The 24,968-nt window shown below is 47.1% G+C and overlaps 1 protein-coding gene across 1 annotated transcript in view; it reads right to left on the bottom strand.

The window, feature by feature from the left end:
- The window catches only part of LOC118385170 (fibroblast growth factor 11-like), an 86,287-nt gene that overhangs the window by 61,107 nt on the left and 212 nt on the right, over positions 1 to 24,968 (bottom strand). Inside the window, exon 1 of the mRNA XM_035772071.2 lies at positions 24,050 to 24,968. This exon is cut by the window's right edge and continues 212 nt beyond it. Within this exon, the coding sequence (XP_035627964.1) occupies positions 24,050 to 24,242 (193 nt within the window). The 5' untranslated portion in view covers positions 24,243 to 24,968. The remainder of the gene's footprint in view (positions 1 to 24,049) is intronic.

Raw genomic sequence — 24,968 nt, 5'->3', positions numbered from 1 at the left:
AACACTGCCTGGTACGGCACCGCCCACAACCACAGGGTTCTCCAGAGTGTGGTGCAGTCAGCCCAACGTATCATCGGGGGCACACTGCCTTCCCTCCAGGACATCTACAGCACCCGGTGTCACAGGAAGGCCAAGAAGATCATCAAGGACCTCAGCCACCCGAGCCACGGTATGTTCACCCCGCTACCATCTAGAAAGTGGAGACAGTACAGGTGCATCAACGCTGGGACCAAGAGACTGATGAACAGCTTCTGTCCCCAGGCCATCACACTGTTAAACATTCATCACTTGCCGGCCTCCGCCCAGTACACTGCCTCACTGAACCTTACACACGGTTACTAGCCAGCTACCACTAGGTACCCTACCCTGCACCTTAAAGACTGCTGCCCTATGTACATAGAGTCAATGAAAACTGGTCACTTTAATAATGTTTACATACTGTTTAATCCACTTTATATGTGCATATTGTAATCTATTCATGACTAATCCTATATAACTACTACCAACCACACCTTTTCTATTACTGCTGTCTATACACACCATTCACATAGTATACATACTATATATACATATAGGTTTTGCATTTGAATTACTGTTACAGTGCTATTTGGGTTGTTAATTAGATTCATTATGACATTTCATTATTTATTTTTTCTTTTGTCGGGGGTCGATTATTTATGTTCTTGTTTTACATTTTACTGCAATGTTAAGAGCTCGTAACAGAAGCATTTTACTGCAATGTTAAGAGCTCGTAACAGAAGCATTTTACTGCAATGTTAAGAGCTCGTAACAGAAGCATTTTACTGCAATGTTAAGAGCTCGTAACAGAAGCATTTTACTGCAATGTTAAGAGCTCGTAACAGAAGCATTTTACTGCAATGTTAAGAGCTCGTAACAGAAGCATTTTACTGCAATGTTAAGAGCTCGTAACAGAAGCATTTTACTGCAACGTTAAGAGCTCGTAACAGAAGCATTTTACTGCAATGTTAAGAGCTCGTAACAGAAGCATTTTACTGCAATGTTAAGAGCTAGTAACAGAAGCATTTTACTGCAATGTTAAGAGCTCGTAACAGAAGCATTTTACTGCAATGTTAAGAGCTCGTAACAGAAGCATTTTACTGCAACGTTAAGAGCTCGTAACAGAAGCATTTTACTGCAACGTTAAGAGCTAGTAACAGAAGCATTTTACTGCAATGTTAAGAGCTAGTAACAGAAGCATTTTACTGCAATGTTAAGAGCTCGTAACAGAAGCATATTACTGCACCCACTGAAGTATCTTGCAAACTGTATACGCAACTAATAAACTTTGATTTGAAATATTTGTAACATCAACTAATAATGATGAATAACAGTTTAATAAAAGCTAAAGACAAAAATAGACAAACTGATGGCATGAACAGAGCCCCCGCGAGCACCTTATCTCTCTCTCTCTGCCCATTGTCTTTGCCAGTGCTGTTTTCAGCAAGGTTTTGGGTCATTGGAGGATTAAGTCAAGTGAGAGAACGAGCCTGTCTTCTGCTCCATAAAATATACATCAGCATCACACATTTATTTGTGATGGGCAAGAGAACAGGAGGAGGAGGAGGAGGAGGAGGAGGAGGAGAAGAACTGAATGTTTCATGAGCAGGTTCCCTGCAGTCTACTTTGTGTTCATTTAAGAAACCGACAGAAAAAGAATCCTTGCAGCTCAGAGGCATCCAGCCAGCTGAGTCTGGTCCGGTTCACTCCGTCAACCTCTTCCTTTCCAAATCTAAGTTCCCCTCCTCACTTACCCTCCCCCTGCTCTGTGGGACTCCTAGTTGACAATCCCCCAGCAGGAGTCTGCAGGTGTCGTGGTGCCGTGCCTTAATGCTCAGTCACTCTCAGTTAGAGGGAACAGCCTGGTCCAGCTAGCAGGCTGCCTCTCCTCCACAATGCAGCTTTAATAAGGGGGATGAAACATGGATGAGTGAGGGGTTTGTGAGGAAACCTTGAGGACTGAGGGTCAGATGGTAGTTCCCATGTTTCTAACCTCCTCCTCCGCCAGCCTCCCCTGAGAGCCAGGCAGGCAGGGCACTGCGCAATCCGCTCGCCTTTTTCCTCACACTCAGGACAGTGTGTGTGTGTGTGTGTGTGTGTGTACTCACTATGTGGGTATGTGATTGGGTATGTGATTTGAAGGGCTATTATTACCCATAGGAACAGAGCCAGGGCCGGGACATCAGTAAAAATGTGACAGAGACTCCCATGGTTACAATTGTGTAGCTACAAGGCTCCCTCTTTCTCCTTCTCTCCCTCTAATCTCTCCCTTTTTTCTTTATCACCCTCTCTCTCTCCCCTTCTCTCTCTCTCTATATCCCATATCCTTTGAGTTATGTGGGCTTTCATCCTATCCAATAACACCATACATCACCCAATCAGAGAACTGAGGCCGTTTATTACATGTCCCTGAGGATGTGTGAGAATGGGAGGGGGGTGACAAGGAAATCAGAGAAACAACAAGGGATTTGTAGAGCGAGAGAGATGACAGTGTCATTTTATTAGGTCACTTGGCTGTATGTGTGCTGAAGAAACAGATGTTCATTAGACAGACGTTCAATAGACAGCTCAAGCAAGATGGGACTAATCAAGACCCCTGCTTGATGTCTGTCTTGGCCAATAGATCTATTGTTTCACTCCCACACTGAACAGGGTCCACTGTCCAAACATACTGTAATGTACACAAAGCCTGCTGTTAACAAATGGAAGACAAGAGCCAGAACAAGTCCTCATCATACCAGAGATACTCTGAGTGTACTAAACATTAGGAACACCTTCCTAGTATTGAGTGTGCCCTCAGAACAGCTTCAATGTGTCAGGGCATGGACTCTACAAGGTGTTGAAAGTGTTCCACAGGGATGCTGGGCCATGTTGACTCAACAGTTTCCTGTGTGTATCAAGAATGGTCCACCACCCAAAGGACATCCAGCCAACTTGACACATCTGTGGGAAGCATTGAAGTCAACATGACCTAGCATCACTGTGGAATGCTTTCGAGACCTTGTAGAGTCCATACCCTGATGAATTGAGGCTGTTCTGAGGGCAAAAGTGGGTGCAGAGGGGAGAAGGGATGTTTGGGTGGCAGCAGGGCCAGAGGGGAGAGGGGATGGCTGGGAGGCAGCAGGGCCAGAGGGGAGAGGGGATGGCTGGGAGGCAGCAGGGCCAGAGGGGAGAGGGGATGGCTGGGAGGCAGCAGGGCCAGAGGGGAGAGGGGATGGCTGGGAGGCAGCAGGGCCAGAGGGGAGAGGGGATGGCTGGGTGGCAGCAGGGCCAGAGGGGAGAGGGGATGGCTGGGAGGCAGCAGGGCCAGAGGAGAGGGGATGGCTGGGTGGCAGCAGGGCCAGAGGGGAGAGGGGATGGCTGGGAGGCAGCAGGGCCAGAGGGGAGAGGGGATGGCTGGGTGGCAGCAGGGCCAGAGGGGAGAGGGGATGGCTGGGAGGCAGCAGGGCCAGAGGGGAGAGGGGATGGCTGGGTGGCAGCAGGGCCAGAGGGGAGAGGGGATGGCTGGGAGGCAGCAGGGCCAGAGGGAGAGGGGATGGCTGGGTGGCAGCAGGGCCAGAGTGGAGAGGGGATGGCTGGGTGGCAGCAGGGCCAGAGGGGAGAGGGGATGGCTGGGAGGCAGCAGGGCCAGAGGGGAGAGGGATGGCTGGGTGGCAGCAGGGCCAGAGGGGAGGGGGATGGCTGGGAGGCAGCAGGGCCAGAGGGGATAGGGGATGGCTGGGAGGCAGCAGGGCCAGAGGGGAGAGGGGATGGCTGGGTGGCAGCAGGGCCAGAGGGGAGAGGGATGGCTGGAAGGCAGCAGGGCCAGAGGGGAGAGGGGATGGCTGGGTGGCAGCAGGGCCAGAGGGGAGAGGGGATGGCTGGGAGGCAGCAGGGCCAGAGGGAGAGGGGATGGCTGGGAGGCAGCAGGACCAGAGGGGAGAGGGGATGGCTGGGAGGCAGCAGGACCAGAGGGGAGAGGGATGGCTGGGAGGCAGCAGGGCCAGAGGGGATAGGGGATGGCTGGGAGGCAGCAAGACCAGAGGGAGAGGGGATGGCTGGGAGGCAGCAGGGCCAGAGTGGAGAGGGGATGGCTGGGAGGCAGCAGGACCAGAGTGGAGAGGGGATGGCTGGGAGGCAGCAGGACCAGAGTGGAGAGGGGATGGCTGGGTGGCAGCAGGGCCAGAGGGGAGAGGGGATGGCTGGGAGGCAGCAGGACCAGAAGGGAGAGGGGATGGCTGGGAGGCAGCAGGACCAGAAGGGAGGGGATGGCTGGGAGGCAGCAGGACCAGAGGGGAGGGGATGGCTGGGAGGCAGCAGGGCCAGAGGGGAGAGGGGATGGCTGGGAGGCAGCAGGGCCAGAGGGGAGAGGGGATGGCTGGGAGGCAGCAGGACCAGAGGGGAGAGGGGATGGCTGGGAGGCAGCAGGACCAGAGGGGAGAGGGGATGGCTGGGTGGCAGCAGGGCCAGAGGGGAGAGGGGATGGCTGGGAGGCAGCAGGGCCAGAGGGGAGAGGGGATGGCTGGGAGGCAGCAGGGCCAGAGGGGAGAGGGGATGGCTGGGAGGCAGCAGGGCCAGAGGGGAGAGGGGATGGCTGGGAGGCAGCAGGGCCAGAAGGGAGAGGGGATGGCTGGGAGGCAGCAGGACCATAAGGGAGAGGGGATGGCTGGGTGGCAGCAGGGCCAGAGGGGAGAGGGGATGGCTGGGAGGCAGCAGGGCCAGAGGGGAGAGGGGATGGCTGGGAGGCAGCAGGGCCAGAGGGGAGAGGGGATGGCTGGGAGGCAGCAGGGCCAGAGGGGAGAGGGGATGGCTGGGAGGCAGCAAGACCAGAGGGGAGAGGGGATGGCTGGGAGGCAGCAAGACCAGAGTGGAGAGGGATGGCTGGGTGGCAGCAGGGCCAGAGGGGAGAGGGGATGGCTGGGAGGCAGCAGGACCATAAGGGAGAGGGGATGGCTGGGTGGCAGCAGGGCCAGAGTGGAGAGGGATGGCTGGGAGGCAGCAGGGCCAGAGGGGATAGGGGATGGCTGGGAGGCAGCAGGACCAGAGGGGAGAGGGATGGCTGGGTGGCAGCAGGGCCAGAGGGGAGAGGGATGGCTGGGAGGCAGCAGGACCAGAGGGGAGAGGGGATGGCTGGGTGGCAGCAGGGCCAGAGGGGAGAGGGGATGGCTGGGAGGCAGCAGGGCCAGAGGGGAGAGGGGATGGCTGGGAGGCAGCAGGACCAGAAGGAATGGCTAGGATAGTTCTCAGTTTATCTCAGTGTAGGCATAAATGTAATTTACCCAATTACCATCTACCGATATGTTCACCAATATGGGCAGGGCCGGCTCCAGGCATAAGCGACATAAGCAGTCGCTTAGGGCCCCACCCCACCAAGACATATATATTTTTGGAAATCAGTCAGGTTACTGTTGAGAGTTAGAATACTCAAGTTGTACGTTTGAAGTTTGGTTGTACATCAAAAGTACAGCTAACAATGTTTTGATTGGTAAGTTAGTCAAGCCAGTTATCTAAACTTGTGGTGAAAATGGCCAAATACGCAGGGACCCTGACATCGAGGGGGCCGACACTGATGTTGTTACTCACTGCAACATTTTCTCTATTCCCCTTGGCAAAATGTGTAGAATACAGAAAATGTACTCTCATAAAACTTGCATTATTCTCTCCACCATCAAAAGGCGGGGGACCACAAAAAAAATGGCCTGCTTAGTGGGGAGGCATCCCAACCAAATCTCGCTTCGGGCCCTTTAGACTAGCCGTCCCTAAATATGGCTGCTTAGTGGGGAGGCATCCCAACCAAATCTCGCTTCGGGCCCTTTAGACTAGCCGTCCCTAAATATGGCTGCTTAGTGGGGAGGCATCCCAACCAAATCTCGCTTCGGGCCCTTTAGACTAGCCGTCCCTAAATATGGCTGCTTAGTGGGGAGGCATCCCAACCAAATCTCGCTTCGGGCCCTTTAGACTAGCCGTCCCTAAATATGGCTGCTTAGTGGGGAGGCATCCCAACCAAATCTCGCTTCGGGCCCTTTAGACTAGCCGTCCCTAAATATGGCTGCTTAGTGGGGAGGCATCCCAACCAAATCTCGCTTCGGGCCCTTTAGACTAGCCGTCCCTAAATATGGCTGCTTAGTGGGGAGGCATCCCAACCAAATCTCGCTTTGGGCCCTTTAGACTAGCCGTCCCTAAATATGACTGCTTAGTGGGGAGGCATCCCAACCAAATCTCGCTTCGGCCCTTTAGACTAGCCGTCCCTAAATATGGCTGCTTAGTGGGGAGGCATCCCAACCAAATCTCGCTTCGGGCCCTTTAGACTAGCCGTCCCTAAATATGGCTGCTTAGTGGGAGGCATCCCAACCAAATCTCGCTTTGGGCCCTTTAGACTAGCCGTCCCTAAATATGGCTGCTTAGTGGGGAGGCATCCCAACCAAATCTCGCTTTGGGCCCTTTAGACTAGCCGTCCCTAAATATGGCTGCTTAGTGGGAGGCATCCCAACCAAATCTCGCTTTGGGCCCTTTAGACTAGCCGTCCCTAAATATGGCTGCTTAGTGGGGAGGCATCCCAACCAAATCTCGCTTCGGGCCCTTTAGATTAGCCGTCCCTAAATATGGCTGCTTAGTGGGGAGGCATCCCAACCAAATCTCGCTTTGGGCCCTTTAGACTAGCCGTCCCTAAATATGGCTGCTTAGTGGGGAGGCATCCCAACCAAATCTCGCTTCGGGCCCTTTAGACTAGCCGTCCCTAAATATGGCTGCTTAGTGGGGAGGCATCCCAGCAAATCTCGCTTCGGGCCCTTTAGACTAGCCGTCCCTAAATATGGCTGCTTAGTGGGAGGCATCCCAACCAAATCTCGCTTTGGGCCCTTTAGACTAGCCGTCCCTAAATATGGCTGCTTAGTGGGGAGGCATCCCAACCAAATCTCGCTTCGGGCCCTTTAGACTAGCCGTCCCTAAATATGGCTGCTTAGTGGGGAGGCATCCCAACCAAATCTCGCTTCGGGCCCTTTAGACTAGCCGTCCCTAAATATGGCTGCTTAGTGGGAGGCATCCCAACCAAATCTCGCTTCGGGCCCTTTAGACTAGCCGTCCCTAAATATGGCTGCTTAGTGGGGAGGCATCCCAACCAAATCTCGCTTCGGGCCCTTTAGACTAGCCGTCCCTAAATATGGCTGCTTAGTGGGGAGGCATCCCAACCAAATCTCGCTTCGGGCCCTTTAGACTAGCCGTCCCTAAATATGGCTGCTTAGTGGGGAGGCATCCCAACCAAATCTCGCTTCGGGCCCTTTAGATTAGCCGTCCCTAAATATGGCTGCTTAGTGGGGAGGCATCCCAACCAAATCTCGCTTCGGGCCCTTTAGATTAGCCGTCCCTAAATATGGTTGCTTCAAAGGTCATTAGCTGTTTTACGAGCTCCCCTCAAAACTTCATCCAGCATCAGCAAAGACATATGAGTGCACACGCACATTTGATTGGACATATTGCGCAATGACATTGACGTGGGAGTCAAACAGACAGCAGACTATTATAGTGCAGAATCATAACACTGACTCCCGGTCATAGGATACTGCAGCCATGCACTACAGACATCTCTCTCTCTCTCACAAACACACACCGTGTCATCCTAGCTAATGCTCTGATAGCATACGGGTAGGGGTGAGAGCCTAGGTGCCACAACAGACAAGTCACACTGGCTGTGTCCAAAATCTGTCTTGCCTACTACTTCCGAAAACGTCCTACTATGTACTAATCATACTACATGCTATTTAGAACAAACTGTTTTGTAAATATGTATGTAAATACGCAATAAGCATCAAATATTAACATATACAAGCCTCACTTACAGTGTACTGAGAATGCGTCATCCAATGCGCCGTTGTTTCCGCCATCCGTTCTTTCCTACATCGCATCTCATTATCAGTTGATTATCAACTGCCGTCATACACACGTGGATCTGAAATGATGATTCTCTTCCTCAATTTGCATGCAGACAAAACTAGTATGACATCCTGGCATTTAAATGGTTCTCAATTTTGAAATTTCACATACTTTAGAAAGGTTCTGTTTGCATACCCAAGTTGCCTGCTATTTCAAATGCAAATATGGATATTTGGACACAGCCAGAATCACCACGGTAACAGATCCATGCTAATTTCATTCATCAGACAGGGTAACACTCACCTACGTACACAAACATACATAGATGCACTCTCTACCCACAATAATCTTCTTTTCATCACCAGCTCTGTCTAATTCCATCTCACGCATCAATACCCTTTAATTAACATAATACGATTTTCTTGCTGTTTCATTTTGCTTCCTTCTCGCTGCTTCCCCAGTGCGAGCCAATTAAAGAGGAAGCCAACACTTTGGATGCATGTTCCTCACACTGCTCCCCTCGTTGGCACCAATAGGCTGAGCCATCACTATTTCATCACCATTCCACACCAGTCCGGGGTGAGGGCAGTCATACAGAGCCTGTTCCGTCATCAAACATGGATGCCAAGTGTGACGCCCGAGCTAATCAGACCCCCGGGCTGACTATCATGTACATTGCAGAGCTCCCAATGTGTTCCACACACAGGTTGGAATGTCAGTAGGATCTCTATGGTTCTGCAGCTGTATGCTCAAATCAAATCAAAATGTTACTCGTCACCTGCATCGTAAACAAGAGGTGTGGACTTACCCAACAATGCAGAGAGAAAGAAAATAGAGAAAGAAAATACAAGTAATAATAGATACACAATGAGTAAGGATAACTTGGCTATTTACAAGAAGTACCGGGAAGATGTGCAGGGGTACGAGGTCATTGAGGTAGATATGTACACATAACTAAAAACAAAGGGACAGAAACAGCGGATGTGATGAGTCAAACAACGGAGTGGGAAAAAGGGTCAATGCAGATTGTTCAATAGTTAACCAATAGCTATCCGGACTAACTATTTAGCAGCCTTATGGCTTGGGGGTAGAAGTTGTTCAGGGTTCTTGCCGTGCTGTAGCAGAGAGAACAGTCTGGTGGCTGGAGTATGAATCTCAGCCTTATGGCTTGGGGGTAGAAGTTGTTCAGGGTTCTTGCCGTGCTGTAGCGGAGAGAACAGTCTATGACTTTGGTGGCTGGAGTCTTTGATCATTTCTTAGGGCTTTCCTGTGACGGCGCCTGGTATAGAGGTCCTGGATGGCAGGGAGACTCGGCCCCAATGATGCACTGGGTCGTACGCCTCTAAAACGTCTTAAAGTCAGATGCCACGTTGTTCAAGCCAGTCAAGATGCTCTCAGTGGTGCAGCTGTAGAACTTTTTGAGGATTTGACCCCGTCTGATCTGCTCAGCCCCTGAGGGTGAAGAGGCGTTGTCATGCCCTCTTCACGTCTGTGTGGGTGTGTTTGGACCATTATAGATCCTTAGTGATGTGGACACCGAGGAACATAAAGCTCTGCATAGTGTGGAAAAGCTTTCTTATAGCATCTCTCTGGCTCATGACCCAAGCCTGAGACACCACAATCCAACCACAAGATCATCCTTCATAAACACAATGACACACTCGCACCGCCGCCACACACCAGCACAAATAGAGGACATCAAGGTCACTTTAATCACTGGCAGTACAGGAATGTTATTACTCAGAAAAACACATTGTGCTGAAGTGAAGTTGAATAGGGTGCAGTGAGGTAGCAAAGCAATTTCCACATTAATGTGGATTAATGAACCCCTGTAGAGCTAACATGTTTGTTCCATGTGCGTCTTAACTACTGTTGTGCATAAATTGGGGTGTGTGCACTGTATGTGTTCGTGTGTGTGTGTTCGAGTGTGTGTGTGCGCAAGTGTCTTTTTGTGTGTCTTCATGCGTGTGTGTGTGGGTATGTTAGTGAGTGTGTCTGCCATACTGTTTCACTGTCTTGCTCCCTGAGAGTTGTAGGTTTCTGGGGTTCTCTGTGGCTTACCTCATCTTGATAAATGTGGAGGGTAATCACAAGCACTGCTTGACTGGGTAGCCAAGGGCATTCTCCTCTATGACCGAGGCCAAACTGCAGGGGCTTCCCTCTCCTTTCCTTTCATTTGATGGACTCCCTACCTCTTCCCTCATCATTCTCCCTCTCTCTTTCAAGCCCTCGCTCTCGGTCTTCCTCTTTCTACCAGATTGTGAGTGAATTTGTGAGTGTGTGTGTGTGTGTGCGCTGGAGTATTCAATTGTACTACAAATGAAAAGAGAAAAAGGTTCTGTCTTTTTTCCCTCCAAACTGGGCCATGCGCTCTGGAGTATCGCTAGTAATTATCAATGCTACGTGGGGAGAGCAAGAGAGAGAAAGAGAGAGAGAGAGAGAAATTGTGAAAGAGAAAACCAGATAACAATAAGGAAGCAGGGAAGAGGATGATGAAGAAAGTAAAAGATAGAGGACAGAGAGAAGATGAGAAGAGGAGAAGAGGAAGGATGTGTGTGTGTGTGTGTGTGTGATATGAGAATGGGATAACAGAAAGGATGAAACATTAGGAGGAAGAGAGAGGTTGATTGGGTAAATCATACAGTATTAGTGTGAGAAAGGCATTGTTAATGACCTTTTCATCTGCCAATCAAACACTCCTCTCTCACTTTCACTTACACCACGGTAAAACTGTTAGATATGACACACACAGCAGCCAGCCATCCATCCAGCCGGTCAGCCAGGCAGGCATCCAGCCACACAGGCAGCCAACCAGCCAGGCAGCCAGCCAGCCAGGCAGGCAGGCAGCCAGCCACCCAGCCAGGCATCCAGCCAAGCATCCAGCCACCCAGGCAGCCAACCAGCCAGGCAGGCAGTCAGGCATCCAGCCAGGCAGCCAGCCACCCAGGCAGCTCACCAGCCAGGCAGCCAGCCAGGCAGGCAGTCAGGCATCCAGCCAGGCAGCCAGCTAGCTGGCCAGGCAGCCATCCAGCAAGGCAGCCAGCTAGCCGGCCAGGCAGCCATCCAGCCATCCATACAGCAAGGCAGCTAGCCATCCAATCATCCAGGCAGCTAGCTATCCAACCATCCAGCCAGCCAAGCCAGCCAGGCAGGCGAGAGTTACTGCTTATTAATGAAGTTGACAAGGACATGTCAAACACACAGCAGCGCAAATAGATCTCTTACCTATTCCCTAGTTGACACACATTAAATATGCACATATTTAATATCTGTCTCATTGGCATTCTGACAGGTCCGTGTCATTAGTAATTAGCAATAAAGTTGTCATCTCAAGACAGTCTGAGGTGCTGTCATCTCAGAAAGAAAGAGGGCAACTTACTGCACCCCACGGACCGCTCTTACTACATCCATACCTCCTTTCTCCATAACAACTAGCTGCAGACTAATGCCTCCACGCTGCTTACTTGGAGAAATAAGGACCAGAGGCAGGTGAAGAGAACCCATGCTAAGCAGCAGGAGAACTGTCCAACATCATATACACTCTTCACTCTCCCTTGAGTCCTATCAAACAGCTTCCAATGACCCTCAAACCTCAACTACTATGTACTTTCCCTTGAACCGCCCAACACACACACACAAGTTCAGCCTCTGATGTACCAGAGAGGAGAAACGCTGTCCCATGGGTGTTCCTACTCACTACAAAAGAAAGGTTTTGGTCCCTCTACAGCAGTGCTTAGCGTGGTGTGTAAGGGGAACAATCTGTCAACCCGGAGAACATGGGAGTTGCGTTAACCTTGGTGAGCTGGAGGACTGTGTTCAGTCAGGAGTTTGGGTCTTAATGTTCGAAGCACAAGATCATGCTAATAGGCCAGTGTATATGGTGGAGTGTACATTAAATTAACATTATGAAGAATGCAGGTTGGTACTAGAGTTGGTATATCGTTTTCTAGGGGTAGATTGTTGAAGCGTAGAGGAACTGAAGTAGGTCTGACAACATTGTGGTAGCGCTAGTGTTGTGATATAAAACGAGTTTTGTGTTGTTGTTGTGTTGGTGTTGCCATGGATCCCTGTGGGACACAACATTGCATGAGATAGAGTACAGCTGACACGAAGTCAATAAATACTAACCGCACAGAAGTAGTTCACACACACAGACGCGCGCACGTGGGCATACGTATGTACTCCCACACAATTGCACACACAGACAAATACAAACACATTTACACATTGTTTATACACCTAGATTACCGTAATCCAGATGGACAGGAATGATACATGGATGCAGTCATAGGAGGGTTGTGTAACTGTCCCATATGTCTTTACACCCCCTCTGTTTCCTGCTCTCTCTCTCTCTCTCTACACACCCCTCTCTCTCTTTCACATACCCTCCATCTGTATCTCTGTCTGTCATCCACCCCCACCCGCCTCTCTCTCTCTGTCTTTCTCTTGTTAGAGGTTAAACTCAATCTGTCCTTGTCAGGTTTAATCAAAGTATCCACAAATTCAATTTCAACTGTTATATGTGGGAGGCTACGATAGCGTTCTTTGTCATTTGCGATATCTTTAGGGAGAGAGAAGGCAAAAAGGTGCTTCCTGTGCATACATATTGCCTCAGCTGAGATGGGTGACAGTTAATAAGTGGCAACACAAACAGTGGTAACACAAACACCCTCAGTGCACAGTCAGGGACATGCAGCATAGCCACAGTGTGAACTCTTAGCACTGCACAATACTACTGCACAATACTACTGCACAATACTAATACATGACCAGACTGTATTTTATATTCCTGTTTTTCAGGGATTTAGTATTTAGTAGGAAATGATGAAGTAACAGTACTATCTGGTACTTACTTCAATCAGTTCAACACAACCTGATGCCAAATGGTAATGGTGCTGGTTTTACTGAATCCCAGATAAAAACATCTGTTATTATAATGTCATTACCATTTTACTATGTAACTTGAGTAAACCATAACAGCGTTACTAAAACAGCCCCTTATCTTCATTACTGCCACTACAGCTGAAGGCTACTGCACTACAATATCGCTGTGTGTTTGGCCAAAGGCCACGTTTCCCCTGATCCGATTCAAAGAGAATGATAATGCATGATAATGATAATGCATTTTTTTTGTTGATATCACATGATTCTGGAAGCTTTCCGTCTGCTGTTCACTGCAGCTGTGTTAGAAACTCCAAGCCTGGAGACTTATTTTAGGGATAGAAAATTAAACCTCTAAACCAAAAAACATCAATCCCTTCTCTTCTAATTGATTTTTTTCCCTTTGAACAAAAACAACAGTCCTAAAAGATTATGGAATGGACCCAAATCTTTGTTGTTGCGTACGGCTGTAATCTGATGCTTGCATATTGAGCAGTCTCATTTTCAAACACCGGAAGAGAGCAATTGATTCTCCGTCTGTTCCAAAACTAATCCAAAATGGTTACGCATGGATACCTGCATCCTGGGCCTTGGATGTTATTTGCCAATAGGTAATTTAGTCCTTTGGTTGTTCATGCACAAAGTTGAAAATACCCAGAAATTGGTAGAACAACGCCAAGGTGATCTCTGCTCATTGTTTTGTCCAGAGACAGACAGACACTTGCTGGGTGCCGACGCTGCAAAAACTCTCAACCATTGTTATACTTCCTTCCAGAATGCATATAAGTTCCTCTCCTGCCCTACCTTTCGACAAATCGGACTACGATTCCATCTTGCTCCTCCCCTCCAATAGGCAGAAACTCAAACAGGAACCACCTGTTGTAAGGACTATTCAATGCTGGTTTGACCAATCGGAATCCACGTTTCAAGATTGTTTTGATCACGCGGACTGGGATATGTTCAGAGTAGCTTCAGAAAAGAATATCGGCACATATACCGATATGGTGAAAGAGTTTATCAGGAAGTGCACAGGAGACGTGGTACACACTGACTATTAAAACCTACAGCAACCAAAAACCTTGGATAGATGAAGGTAGGAAACAACACCTCCTCTTCGATGATCCTCAACACTGGGGCCCCACAAGGGTGCGTGCTCAGCCCCCTCCTCTACTCCCTGTTCACCCATGACTGCTTGGCCAAGCACACCTCCAACTCAATCATCAAGTTCGCAGACGACACAACAGCAGTAGGCTTGATTTCCAACAACGATGAGACAGCCTACAGGGAGGAGATGAGGGCTCTGGGAATGTGGTGCCAGGAAAACAACCTCTCACTCAACATCAACAAAACTAAGGAGATGATTGTAGACTTCAGGAAACAGCAGAGGGAGCACCCCCCTATCGACATCGTTCCTCGGTGTACACATCACTGACAAACTGAAATGGTCCACCCACACAGACAGTGTGGTGAAGACAGCGCAACAGTGCCTTTTCAACCTCAGGAGGCTAAAGACATTTGGCTTAACACCTAAAACCCTCAATTTAGATGCACAATTGAGAGCATCCTCTCTTGTCTATATTGAATACATCATTTAAACGTTCACAGTGTAGGTTGGAAAAAATATGTGAACCCTTACGCTAATGACTTCTCCAAAAGCTAATTGGAGTCAGAAGTCAGCTACTGGAGTGCAATCAATGAGATGAGAGATGTTGGTTAGAGTTGCCATGCCCTATACAAAACGCTCACAAAAAAATGGTTTGCTATTCACAAGAAGCACTGCCTGATGGGAACCATGCCTCGAACAAAGATCTCAGAAGACCTCAGATTAAGAATTGTTGACTTGCATAAAGCTGGAAAAGGTTACAAAGTATCTCTAAAAGCCTTGATGTTCATCAGTCCACGGTAACACAAATTGTATATAAATGGAGAAAGTTCAGCACTGTTGCTACTCTCCCTAAGAGTGGCCGTTCTGCAAAGATGACTGCAAGTGCACAGTGCAGCTAAAGACTGGAACATGCCAACCTCTCTGTTGACGACTCTACGATACATAAAACACTAATCAAGAATGGTGTTCATGGGAGCACACCACGGAAGAAGCCACTGCTGTCCAAAAAAATCATTGCTGCACGTCTGAAGTTTGCAAAAGTGCACCTGGATGTTCCACAGCGCTACTGGCAAAATATTCTATGGACAGATTAAACTAAAGTTTAGTTGTTTGGAAGGAACACAACACTGCTGTGGAGAAAAAAAGGCACATCACACCAACATCAAAACCTCATCCCAACTGTAAATTATGGTGGAGGGATTTGGGTCTGGTTTGCTGCCTCAGGGTCAGGACAGCTTGCTATCGTCGACGGAAAAATTAATTCTCAAGTTTATCAAACATTTTGCAGGAGAATGTAAGGCTATCTGTCTGCCAATTGAAGCTCAACAGAAATTGGGTGATTGCAACAGGACAACGACCGAAAACACAGAAGTAAATCAACCAAAGAATGGCTTCAAAAGAAGCCGCAACCCGATTGAGATGCTCTGGCATGACCTCAAGAGAGCAGTTCACACCAGACATCCCAAGAATAATGCTGAACTGAAACAGTTTTGTAAAGAGGAATGATCCAAAATTCCTCCTGACCGCAGGTCTGATCTGCAACTACAGAAAATGTTTGCTTGAGGTTATTGCTTTCAAAAGGAGGGTCAACCAATTAGTAAATCCAAGGGTTCACATACTTTTTCCACCCTACACTGTGAATGTTTACATGGTGTGTTCAATAAAGACATGAAAACGTATAATTGTTTGTGTTATTAGTTTAAGCAGACTGTTTGTCTATTGTTGTCACTTAGATAAAGATCAGATCAATTTTTATGACCAATTTAAGCAGAAATTCAGGTAATTCCAAAGGGTTCACATACTTTCTTGCCACTGTAGATTAAGATACACTGGCCACTTTCAGAAATGGATTAATAGCCAATTTACTAATGTTTCCGTATCTAGCATTACTCATCTCATAGGTATAAACTGCATTCAACACTATTCTACTGTATCTTAGTCACTTTTAAATTATGTTTACATATTGCATCACCCATCTCATATGTATATACTGTATTGTATTCTATACTACACCACTGTAACGCTCGCCGTAAGGAAGAGTGGACCAAAGCGCAGCGTGGAAAGTGTTCATGCTCTTTATTGTCAAGAATCACTCAAACAAAAATAACGAATACAAAAAAACGAAAGTGGGCAGTTCCATCAGGCACAGACACTAAACTGAAAACACCCCAAAAATCCCAAATGGAAAATTACAACTAATATGTGATCCCCAATCAGAGACAACGATAGACAGCTGCCTCTGATTGGGAACCACACTTGGCAAAAACAACAAAGAAATAGACAACATAGAATACCCACTCCAAATCACACCCTGATCTAATTCAAATAGAGAAATAAAATGGCTCTCTAAGGCCATCTCCAGCATATCAGATGTGTATATACTGTATTCTATACCTCTGTATCGTAGTCCAACGCCGCTCTGACGAATATGGATATATTCTTAATCCATTTCTTGCTGAGATTTACGTGTATTTTGGGTATACAGTTGTAGTCGGAAGTTTACATACACCTAAGCCAATTTCATTTAAACTCAGATTTTCACAATTCCTGACATTTAATCCGAGTAACAAAATCCCTGTTTTAGGTCAGTTAGGATCACCACTTTATTTTAAGAATGTAAAAGGTCAGAATAAAAGTAGAGAGTTACTTATTTCAGCTTTTAATTCATCACATTCCCAGTGGGTTAGAAGTTTACATACAATCAATGAATATTTGGTAGCATTGCCTTTCACAAGCTTCCCACAATAAATTGGGTGAATTGTGGTCCATTCCTCCTGACAGAGCTGGTGGAACTAAGTCAGGTTTGTAGGCTTCCTTGCTCACACACACTTTTTCAGTTCTGACCACAAATCTTGTATAGGATTGAGGTCAGGGCTTTATGATGGCCACTCCAATACCTTGACTTTGTTGTCCTTAAGCCATTTGGCTTGGGGTCATTGTCCATTTGGAAGACCCATTTGCGACCAAGCTTTAACTTCTTGACTGATGTCTTGAGATGTTGCTTCAATATATCCACATAATTTTCCTCCCTCATGTTGCCATCTATTTTGTAAAGTGCACCAGTCCCTCATGCAGCAAAGCACCCCCACAATATCATGCTGCCACCCCCGTGCTTCACGTTTGGGATGGTGTTCTTCGGCTTGAAAGCCTCCCCCTTTTTCCTCCAATCATAACGATGGTCATTATGGCCAAACTGTTCTATTTATTTTCATCAGACCAGAGGACATTTCTCCAAAAAGTATGATCTTTGTCCCCATGTGCAGTTGCAAACCATAGTCTATCCTTTTTATGGCAGATTTGGAGCAGTGGCTTCTTCCTTGCTGAGCGGCCTTTCAGGTTATGTCGATTTGGGACTCATTTTACTGTGGATATAGAAACTTTTGTGCCTGTTTCCTCCAGCATCTTCACACGGTCCTTTGCTGTTGTTCTTGGATTTATTTGCACTTTTCGCACCAAACCCAACGCGCACCAGTAACATAGCGTACAACCACAAACAAACAATTCCACACAGGGACATGGGGGGGAACAGAGGGTTAAATACTCAACAATTAATGATGGAAATGAAAACCAGGTGTGTAAGAAAACAAGTGGAAAATGAAAAGTGGATCGACGATGGCTAGAAGACAGGTGACGCCAACCGGCGAACACCTGAACAAGGAGAGGAAACGACTTCGGTGGAAGTCGTGACACCCATGGTGTTTATACTTGCGTCATATTGTTTGTACAGGTGAATGTGGTACCTTCAGGCATTTGGAAGTTGGTCCCAAGGATGAACCAACCTTGTGGAGATCTGCATTGATTTTCCCATGATGTCAAGCAAAGAGACACTGGGTTTGAAGGTAGGCCTTGAAATACATCCACAGGTACACCTCCAGTTGACTCAAATGATGTCAATTAGCCATGTCAAGAATGTCAAGAAGCTTCTGACATAATTTTCTGGAATTTTCCAAGCTGTTTAAAGGCACATTCAACTTAGTGTGTGTAAACTTCTGACCCACAGGAATTGTGATACAGTGAATTATAAGTGAAATAATCTTCTGTAAACAATTGTTGGAAAAATTACTTGTGTCATGCACAAAGTAGATGTCCTAACCGACTTGCCAAAACTATAGTTGCTAACAAGAAATTTGTGGAGTGGTTGAAAAACGAGTTTTAATGACTCCAACCTAAGTGTATGTAAACTTCCGACTTAAACTGTTGCTGTGAAAATGTTAGATATTACTTGTTAGACATTTTCTGCACTGCCGGAGCTAGAAGCACAAGCATTTCGCTACACCTGCAAGAACTTCTGCTAAACATGTGTATGTGACCAATACATTTAATTTTATGGGTTTTATTCCATACTCTGAAAATAGATACAAAATGTTATTTTTGATGGGTTTTATTCCATACTCTGAAAATAGATACAACATGTTATTTTTAAACCTTGTTTCTCATGGCTAAACACATTTTTAATCTCAAATAAAACACCAAGCTTAAAGATAGGATTGCATATGGTCTACTGGTGATATAAGCACGTAATCGTTTGAATCATTGTGCAGATGTGATGGCTATCACGACAGCCTGTTGGAAGTACAGTAGACTATATAGCTATATATATATATATATATACTATATAGCTGTCAGATACTATGTGATAGTGCTTGTTCTAATGCTTTACTCAGTCAAAATGGGAAAGAAGGACTTAGCTTGTAGAAATACATCATTTTTCTATTGACAGTGGTCCTTCAACGTCATGGTCTCACTCTCTCAGTAACATCTCTATATGCCTTCTCGCTATGACAGGATCCCTCACATCTCTCTCCTCCCCCTCATTTTCCTTTATCAAACGAAGCTCTCTCTCTCTTCTTCTCTCCATTGTCGATTCCCTCTTTATCTATCACCATCCCCATATCCTCCATCCTCCCCTGGTCTAACTCAGATCCCCATATCCTCCATCCTCCCCTGGTCTAACTCAGATCCCCATATCCTCCATCCTCCCCTGGTCTAACTCAGATCCCCATATCCTCCATCCTCCCCTGGTCTAACTCAGATCCCCATATCCTCCATCCTCCCCTGGTCTAACTCAGATCCCCATATCCTCCTTCCTCCCCTGGTCTAACTCAGATCCCCATATCCTCCATCCTCCCCTGGTCTAACTCAGATCCCCATAACTTCCTTCCTCTCCTGGTCTAACTCAGATCCCCATATCCTCCATCCTCCCCTGGTCTAACTCAGATCCCCATCCCCATATCCTCCATCCTCACCTGGTCTAACTCAGATCCCCATATCCTCCATCCTCCCCTGGTCTAACTCAGATCCCCATATCCTCCATCCTCCCCTGGTCTAACTCAGATCCCCATATCCTCCATCCTCCCCTGGTCTAACTCAGATCCCCATATCCTCCATCCTCCCCTGGTCTAACTCAGATCCCCATATCCTCCATCCTCCCCTGGTCTAACTCAGATCCCCATATCCTCCACCCTCCCCTGGTCTAACTCAGATCCCCATCCCCATATCCTCCATCCTCCCCTGGTCTAACTCAGATCCCCATATCCTCCATCCTCCCCTGGTCTAACTCAGATCCCCATCCCCATATCCTCCATCCTCCCCTGGTCTAACTCAGATCCCCATATCCTCCATCCTCCCCTGGTCTAACTCAGATCCCCATCCCCATATCCTCCATCCTCCCCTGGTCTAACTCAGATCCCCATATCCTCCATCCTCCCCTGGTCTAACTCAGATCCCCATCCCCATATCCTCCATCCTCACCTGGTCTAACTCAGATCCCCATATCCTCCATCCTCCCCTGGTCTAACTCAGATCCCCAAATCCTCCCCTGGTCTAACTCAGATCCCCATCCCCATATCCTCCATCCTCACCTGGTCTAACTCAGATCCCCATATCCTCCATCCTCCCCTGGTCTAACTCAGTCTCCTCTTTGCTCTGTATCCGTACCTCCATTTTTATTACCTCTGTTTCTCTCTCTGTCTCCCTCTCTCTCTCTCTCTCTCTCTCTGTCTTCCTCTCTCTCTCTGTCTTTCTCTCTCTCTCTGTCTTTCTCTCTCTCTCACTCTCTCTCTCTGTCTGTCTCCCTCTCTCTCTCTCTGTCTTCCTCTCTCTCTCTCTCTCTGTCTTTCTCTCTCTCTCTTCCCCTCTCTCTGTCTTCCTTCCTCTCTCTCTCTCTCTCTCTCTCTCTCTGTCTTTCTCTCTCTCTCTTCCTCTCTCTCTGTCTTCCTCTCTCTCTCTCTCTCTCTCTCTCTCTCTCTCTCTCTCTCTCTCTCTCTCTCTCTCTCTCTCTCTCTCTCTCTCTCTCTCTCTCTCTCTCTCTCTCTGTGTCTTCCTCCCTCCTCTCCCTCTCTCTCTCTCGCTCTCTCTGTCTTCCTCCCTCCTCTCTCTCTCTCTCTCTCTCTCTGACCCCTGTCGCAGGGCTACCTAACACTGCACAGTGTGATCAGATGTTGTCTAGTAAGCGGCTTTAGGGCCCTGATCTCTTGTGGTCAGCTTAATGCTATCCTCATCTGGATCTCACCTCATGACCTGGTCTCCTGCTCACCGATAGGGGCCCAAATGTGTGACCCAAAGAACTTTTCCAGAGTGCAGCCGATTGACCCTACTGATGCCTGCTCATACCCTGCCACCTCTGCACTAGAAGACGTCTGTTACTATGCTACACTTCCTCTCTGTGTGACTGTAATTAAATGTTAACTGCAGATCAAACATTTCTCTTTAGCTTCAGTTCATTACACTGTCTCATTCTCATCTTGCCCAGGTGTCATTTGGCCGGGTTGTAGGTGTGTGTTGACGTACATATTCATGTGTGTGTGAATGTGTGCATGTTTGTGTGTGTGGGTGTGTGTGAGAGCACACGTGCATGTGTGTGTGTGTAGGTGTGAGTAAGAGAGAGAATGTTAGAGGGTCTGTGTGAGGGGAGAAGGGTGTCACTGCTCGATATCCCACCCTTCCCAGGTCAAATTCCTCCTTGGACAAACTAAGAGGGTGATTATTGATTAATCAGTATAAATTAGTGAGCTGGATCGATTAGAATCGCTGCAGATCACTGACAGTGGGAGCGAGCTGTCATTGCTTTCATCTAGTGGGCCGGCGGCGGCCATTTTAAAAGCGACCAGGACAGGAAGAGGTGGAGGCAAGGTGGGAACAGAGGCTGATGCTGCATTCTGCAACTATCACACATGGTTGATGGTAACATGGCATCCCTAGCACTAGACACCTACCACCATTATAGGACATTTGTATACTGAAAATATTTGTTTTCACGACCCTAGAAAATATAGCTGTTTATGTGATTATAAAAGTATTACCATGACGATACTGATGGCTTGATAGCAGAATAAACGAGCATGCTTTTAAAATGGAGGAAGTGACGAAGGACCACTTATACAACACTCTCCTCACACCCCCGAAATGAAAGGCGCAAACACTAAACAAAGTGAGTACCTCAAAGTGGAACCCAACTATGAGACATTTAGTGGCCTGCAGCTGTGTTACGCAAATATGTGAGAGCATCAGAGCTTTCCTGTTGTTTTCCACTGTTGTTTTGTCACTCACAGATGCAACATCAATGGACATTAACATAACAAAGCTTCGAGGCAGTGCACTCTGTCGCTACTGATGGAGTAGGCATACAACACTGTGCTATTTCAGGCTCATGGAGAGGTTGTTATCATCCATTACTCAGGGGCTTTCACACACTGGCACACAGAGACATAAACACACACATAAACTCATACAAGTACATATGGTAGGAAAGCACTCACTCACACACACATGTACGTACACAGTAGACTGAGTGAACAAAACATTAAGAACACTTATTCTTTCCGTGACATAGAAAGACCAGGTGAAAGTTATGATCCCTTATTGATGTCACTTGTCAAATCCACTTCAATCAGTGTAGATGAAGGGGAGAAGACATGTTGAATAAGGATTTTTGAGCCTTGAGACAATTGAGACATGGATTTTGTATGTGTGCCATTCAGAGGGTGTATGAGCAAGCCAAAATATTGAAGTGCCTTTGAACGGGGTATGGTAGTACTGTAGGTTCCAGGTGCATCGGTTTGTGTCAAGAACTGCAACGCTGCTGTGTTTTTCTCGATCCACAATAGTTTCTCATGTGTATAAAGAATGGTCCACCACCCAAAGGACATCCAGCCAACTTGACACTAATGTGGGAAGCATTGGAGTCAACATGGCCCAGCATCCCTGTGGAACGCTTTTGAGACCTTGTAGAGTCCATGTCCATTAGGAAGGTGAATGTTTTGTACACTCAGTATATACACAGATGTGCGCACACATACACACACACACACACACACACACACACACACACACACACACACACACACACACACACACACACACACACACACACACACACACACACACACACACACACACACACACACACACACACACACACACACACACAAGCAGTCTTCAACACTCTTGTATGTCAATTCTGATCTACAAACAATCACCAAGACACACAGGAAATGCATGTCACGCATAATAACTTATAGCTGACACAAGAGATGAGATGCCATAGCAAAATCAATGTCTCTGATAATGTAAGGCCAATGGCCACAGGAAGTAACAAGGATTACATAGAGCTGTCTGTTGTGAGCCCTGTCTGACATTTCCTAACTGTGTCCCAAAACACCACCTGTTGACTCTGCAACACCATACAGCAACATCTGGTAGACAGCATTATTACGTAGGAGATAGTCTTGGTAGAAAATGTATGATAAAATATGAATTACACTACAGGTTATATTTTCAACATGGCGGCTGCTATTATCCTTTACATTCACCTCTTCACTATCCAGAAGCACAGACGAATTCACAGAAAGCAGACATTTTAAAGGCCACCAAATGGATTTTTGAAAAGAACAATGTTGTTAACATTGGATTTTTTTTGCCAGTGGCAAGGTTACGTAGATTAGAACACAGCTTAGATTGTTCTCAATCTGAAATGCATTAATCATCTCTGGAGTGTGGGAGGAAAGGGTTGAAGGGTCTTCAACCTAATTGAATATTAACAGTAGGTGTAGTTACAGTGCACACTACCAACACACCTGGAATATACACAACACACACACACACACACACACACACACACACACACACACACACACACACACACACACACACACACACACACACACACACACACACACACACACACACACACACACACACACGCACAGTAATAAGTGTCTCTAATTACCCAAAGACAGATGCAAAAAGGTGCAAAGAACTCAGAATAGTGTATTCATGTGGGATGTGTGCTTTCTCTATGTCGTCTACTACAACAAGTGTTCATGGTAAGACAGAGTAACAATCCACCTCACATGACATACCCACTACCCAACTAGCCACTACCCAGGGTGGGAACTGCTGTGTCTATGGGAACCCAGCAGCTGTGTACTAGCCAGGATGGGAACTCTAAGGCTGTGTCTATGGGAACCCAGCAGCTGTGTACTAATCAGGATAGGAACTCTAAGGCTGTGTCTATGGGAACCCAGCAGCTGTGTACTAGCCAGGATGGGAACTCTAAGGCTGTGTCTATGGGAACCCAGCAGCTGTGTACTAATCAGGATGGGAACTCTAAGGCTGTGTCTATGGGAACCCAGCAGCTGTGTACTAATCAGGATGGGAACTCTAAGGCTGTGTCTATGGGAACCCAGCAGCTGTGTACTACCCAGGATGGGAACTCTAAGGCTGTGTCTATGGGAACCTAGCAGCTGTGTACTACCCAGGATGGGAACTCTAAGGCTTAGAGGAAGGCTGACTGCAGTGTGAGGGGAGAGTCCTTCTAACTACTCCTCATTAAGCTCTGTTGTCTCTCTATGCATCCTTCCTCTAGGACTAGGGAATACATAATACAACCAGGGGCTCAGAATATGGCACTACTTTTTATTCTGACATGAACTGATCCAAACAAACAAATTCTATATTCTCGCATATCTTCTCATTCTCAAATCAAATGAACATTCTGCTAATTAATTCCAACAGGAACATCCCCAAATGTTACATTATATTTATTATGAATAAAAATTACATTTAAAAAAGTTTACCCCTCAAAGTATATATTGTGTTTTCATGTGACCACCATTCCAACAACTAATCAATGACTTGGCAGGGAGGAAGAGGAGGAGATGGAGAAGGAGGAAGAGGAAGAAGAGAGAGATGACTCACCCGGTCTCTTTTCTTTTCGACTTTTTCGACCCCCACATAGCCTCACTTTAGAGATAAGGACTAGGATCTGTTTCTGGCACAGAGACTTGTTGCTCTTGGGACAAGGCTTCCTCTTGTTGGCTACCGGTCGGTTTTGTCCGTCGTCCTTGACCGCCCGTTTCTGTCTGATGAGAGAGCTGGCGAGAGCTGCCATCTTCCCCCCCCTCTCACCTTTGGGAGGGGGGTGTCTTCCTACCCAACAGCCCCTCTTCTGGCGGGGCTGTCTGTGTCCTCAAGCAACTGAAAATGGTGGGAAGGTCCAGAGAGAGCCCCCGGAGAGGGGAGAGGGGTTTTACGCAGGGTTAAAGAGAGAGGATCTAGGTTAAGAGCCCCCTGGAAAAGGGAAGAGCAGGGGACGGTGAGAGTTCAAGTGCAGTCACACATCCAAAGTGGACCCTCCAGTGTGACGAGAAATAAATGCACCAACACTAAAAAAAACACTGAAAAACAGAGACCACTAAGGTCACATCTTCAGTAAAAAAGAAAGATGGGTGAGTGAGGTTAGAATGTCTCTGTTTGATAAAAAATAAAACATGAAAAGACATCAACATTTCCTACATTTCTAACCTCCCTCCCCACTCATCTTGTCCCTCACAACCAAATCACCAGCGACAACGAAGTATCAAAATATAGCAAAATCACTAGCCTATCCTATAAGTAAACAATCCCCCCAAAAAAGACGGAGCTCTTTTCTCTGTCATATTAAAATCACACTTCTTCCAGTGAAAAGTGAAATCATTTTGAAGCTCAAACAGCATAGAAATTCAAGAGGAAATGAACAGGCAGTCAACATATAGTCTCTGGATGCCCAACTTTGCCTGCCGTGGAAATGCAAGCGTCAGGAGTAATGAGCGGAGAAACGGAGCTGTAATCCAGTAGA

This window comes from Oncorhynchus keta, chromosome 6 (assembly GCF_023373465.1).
Source record: "Oncorhynchus keta strain PuntledgeMale-10-30-2019 chromosome 6, Oket_V2, whole genome shotgun sequence".
In the NCBI taxonomy this organism is placed as follows: domain Eukaryota; kingdom Metazoa; phylum Chordata; class Actinopteri; order Salmoniformes; family Salmonidae; genus Oncorhynchus; species Oncorhynchus keta.
This window is presented reverse-complemented; position numbering and strand designations above follow the sequence as displayed.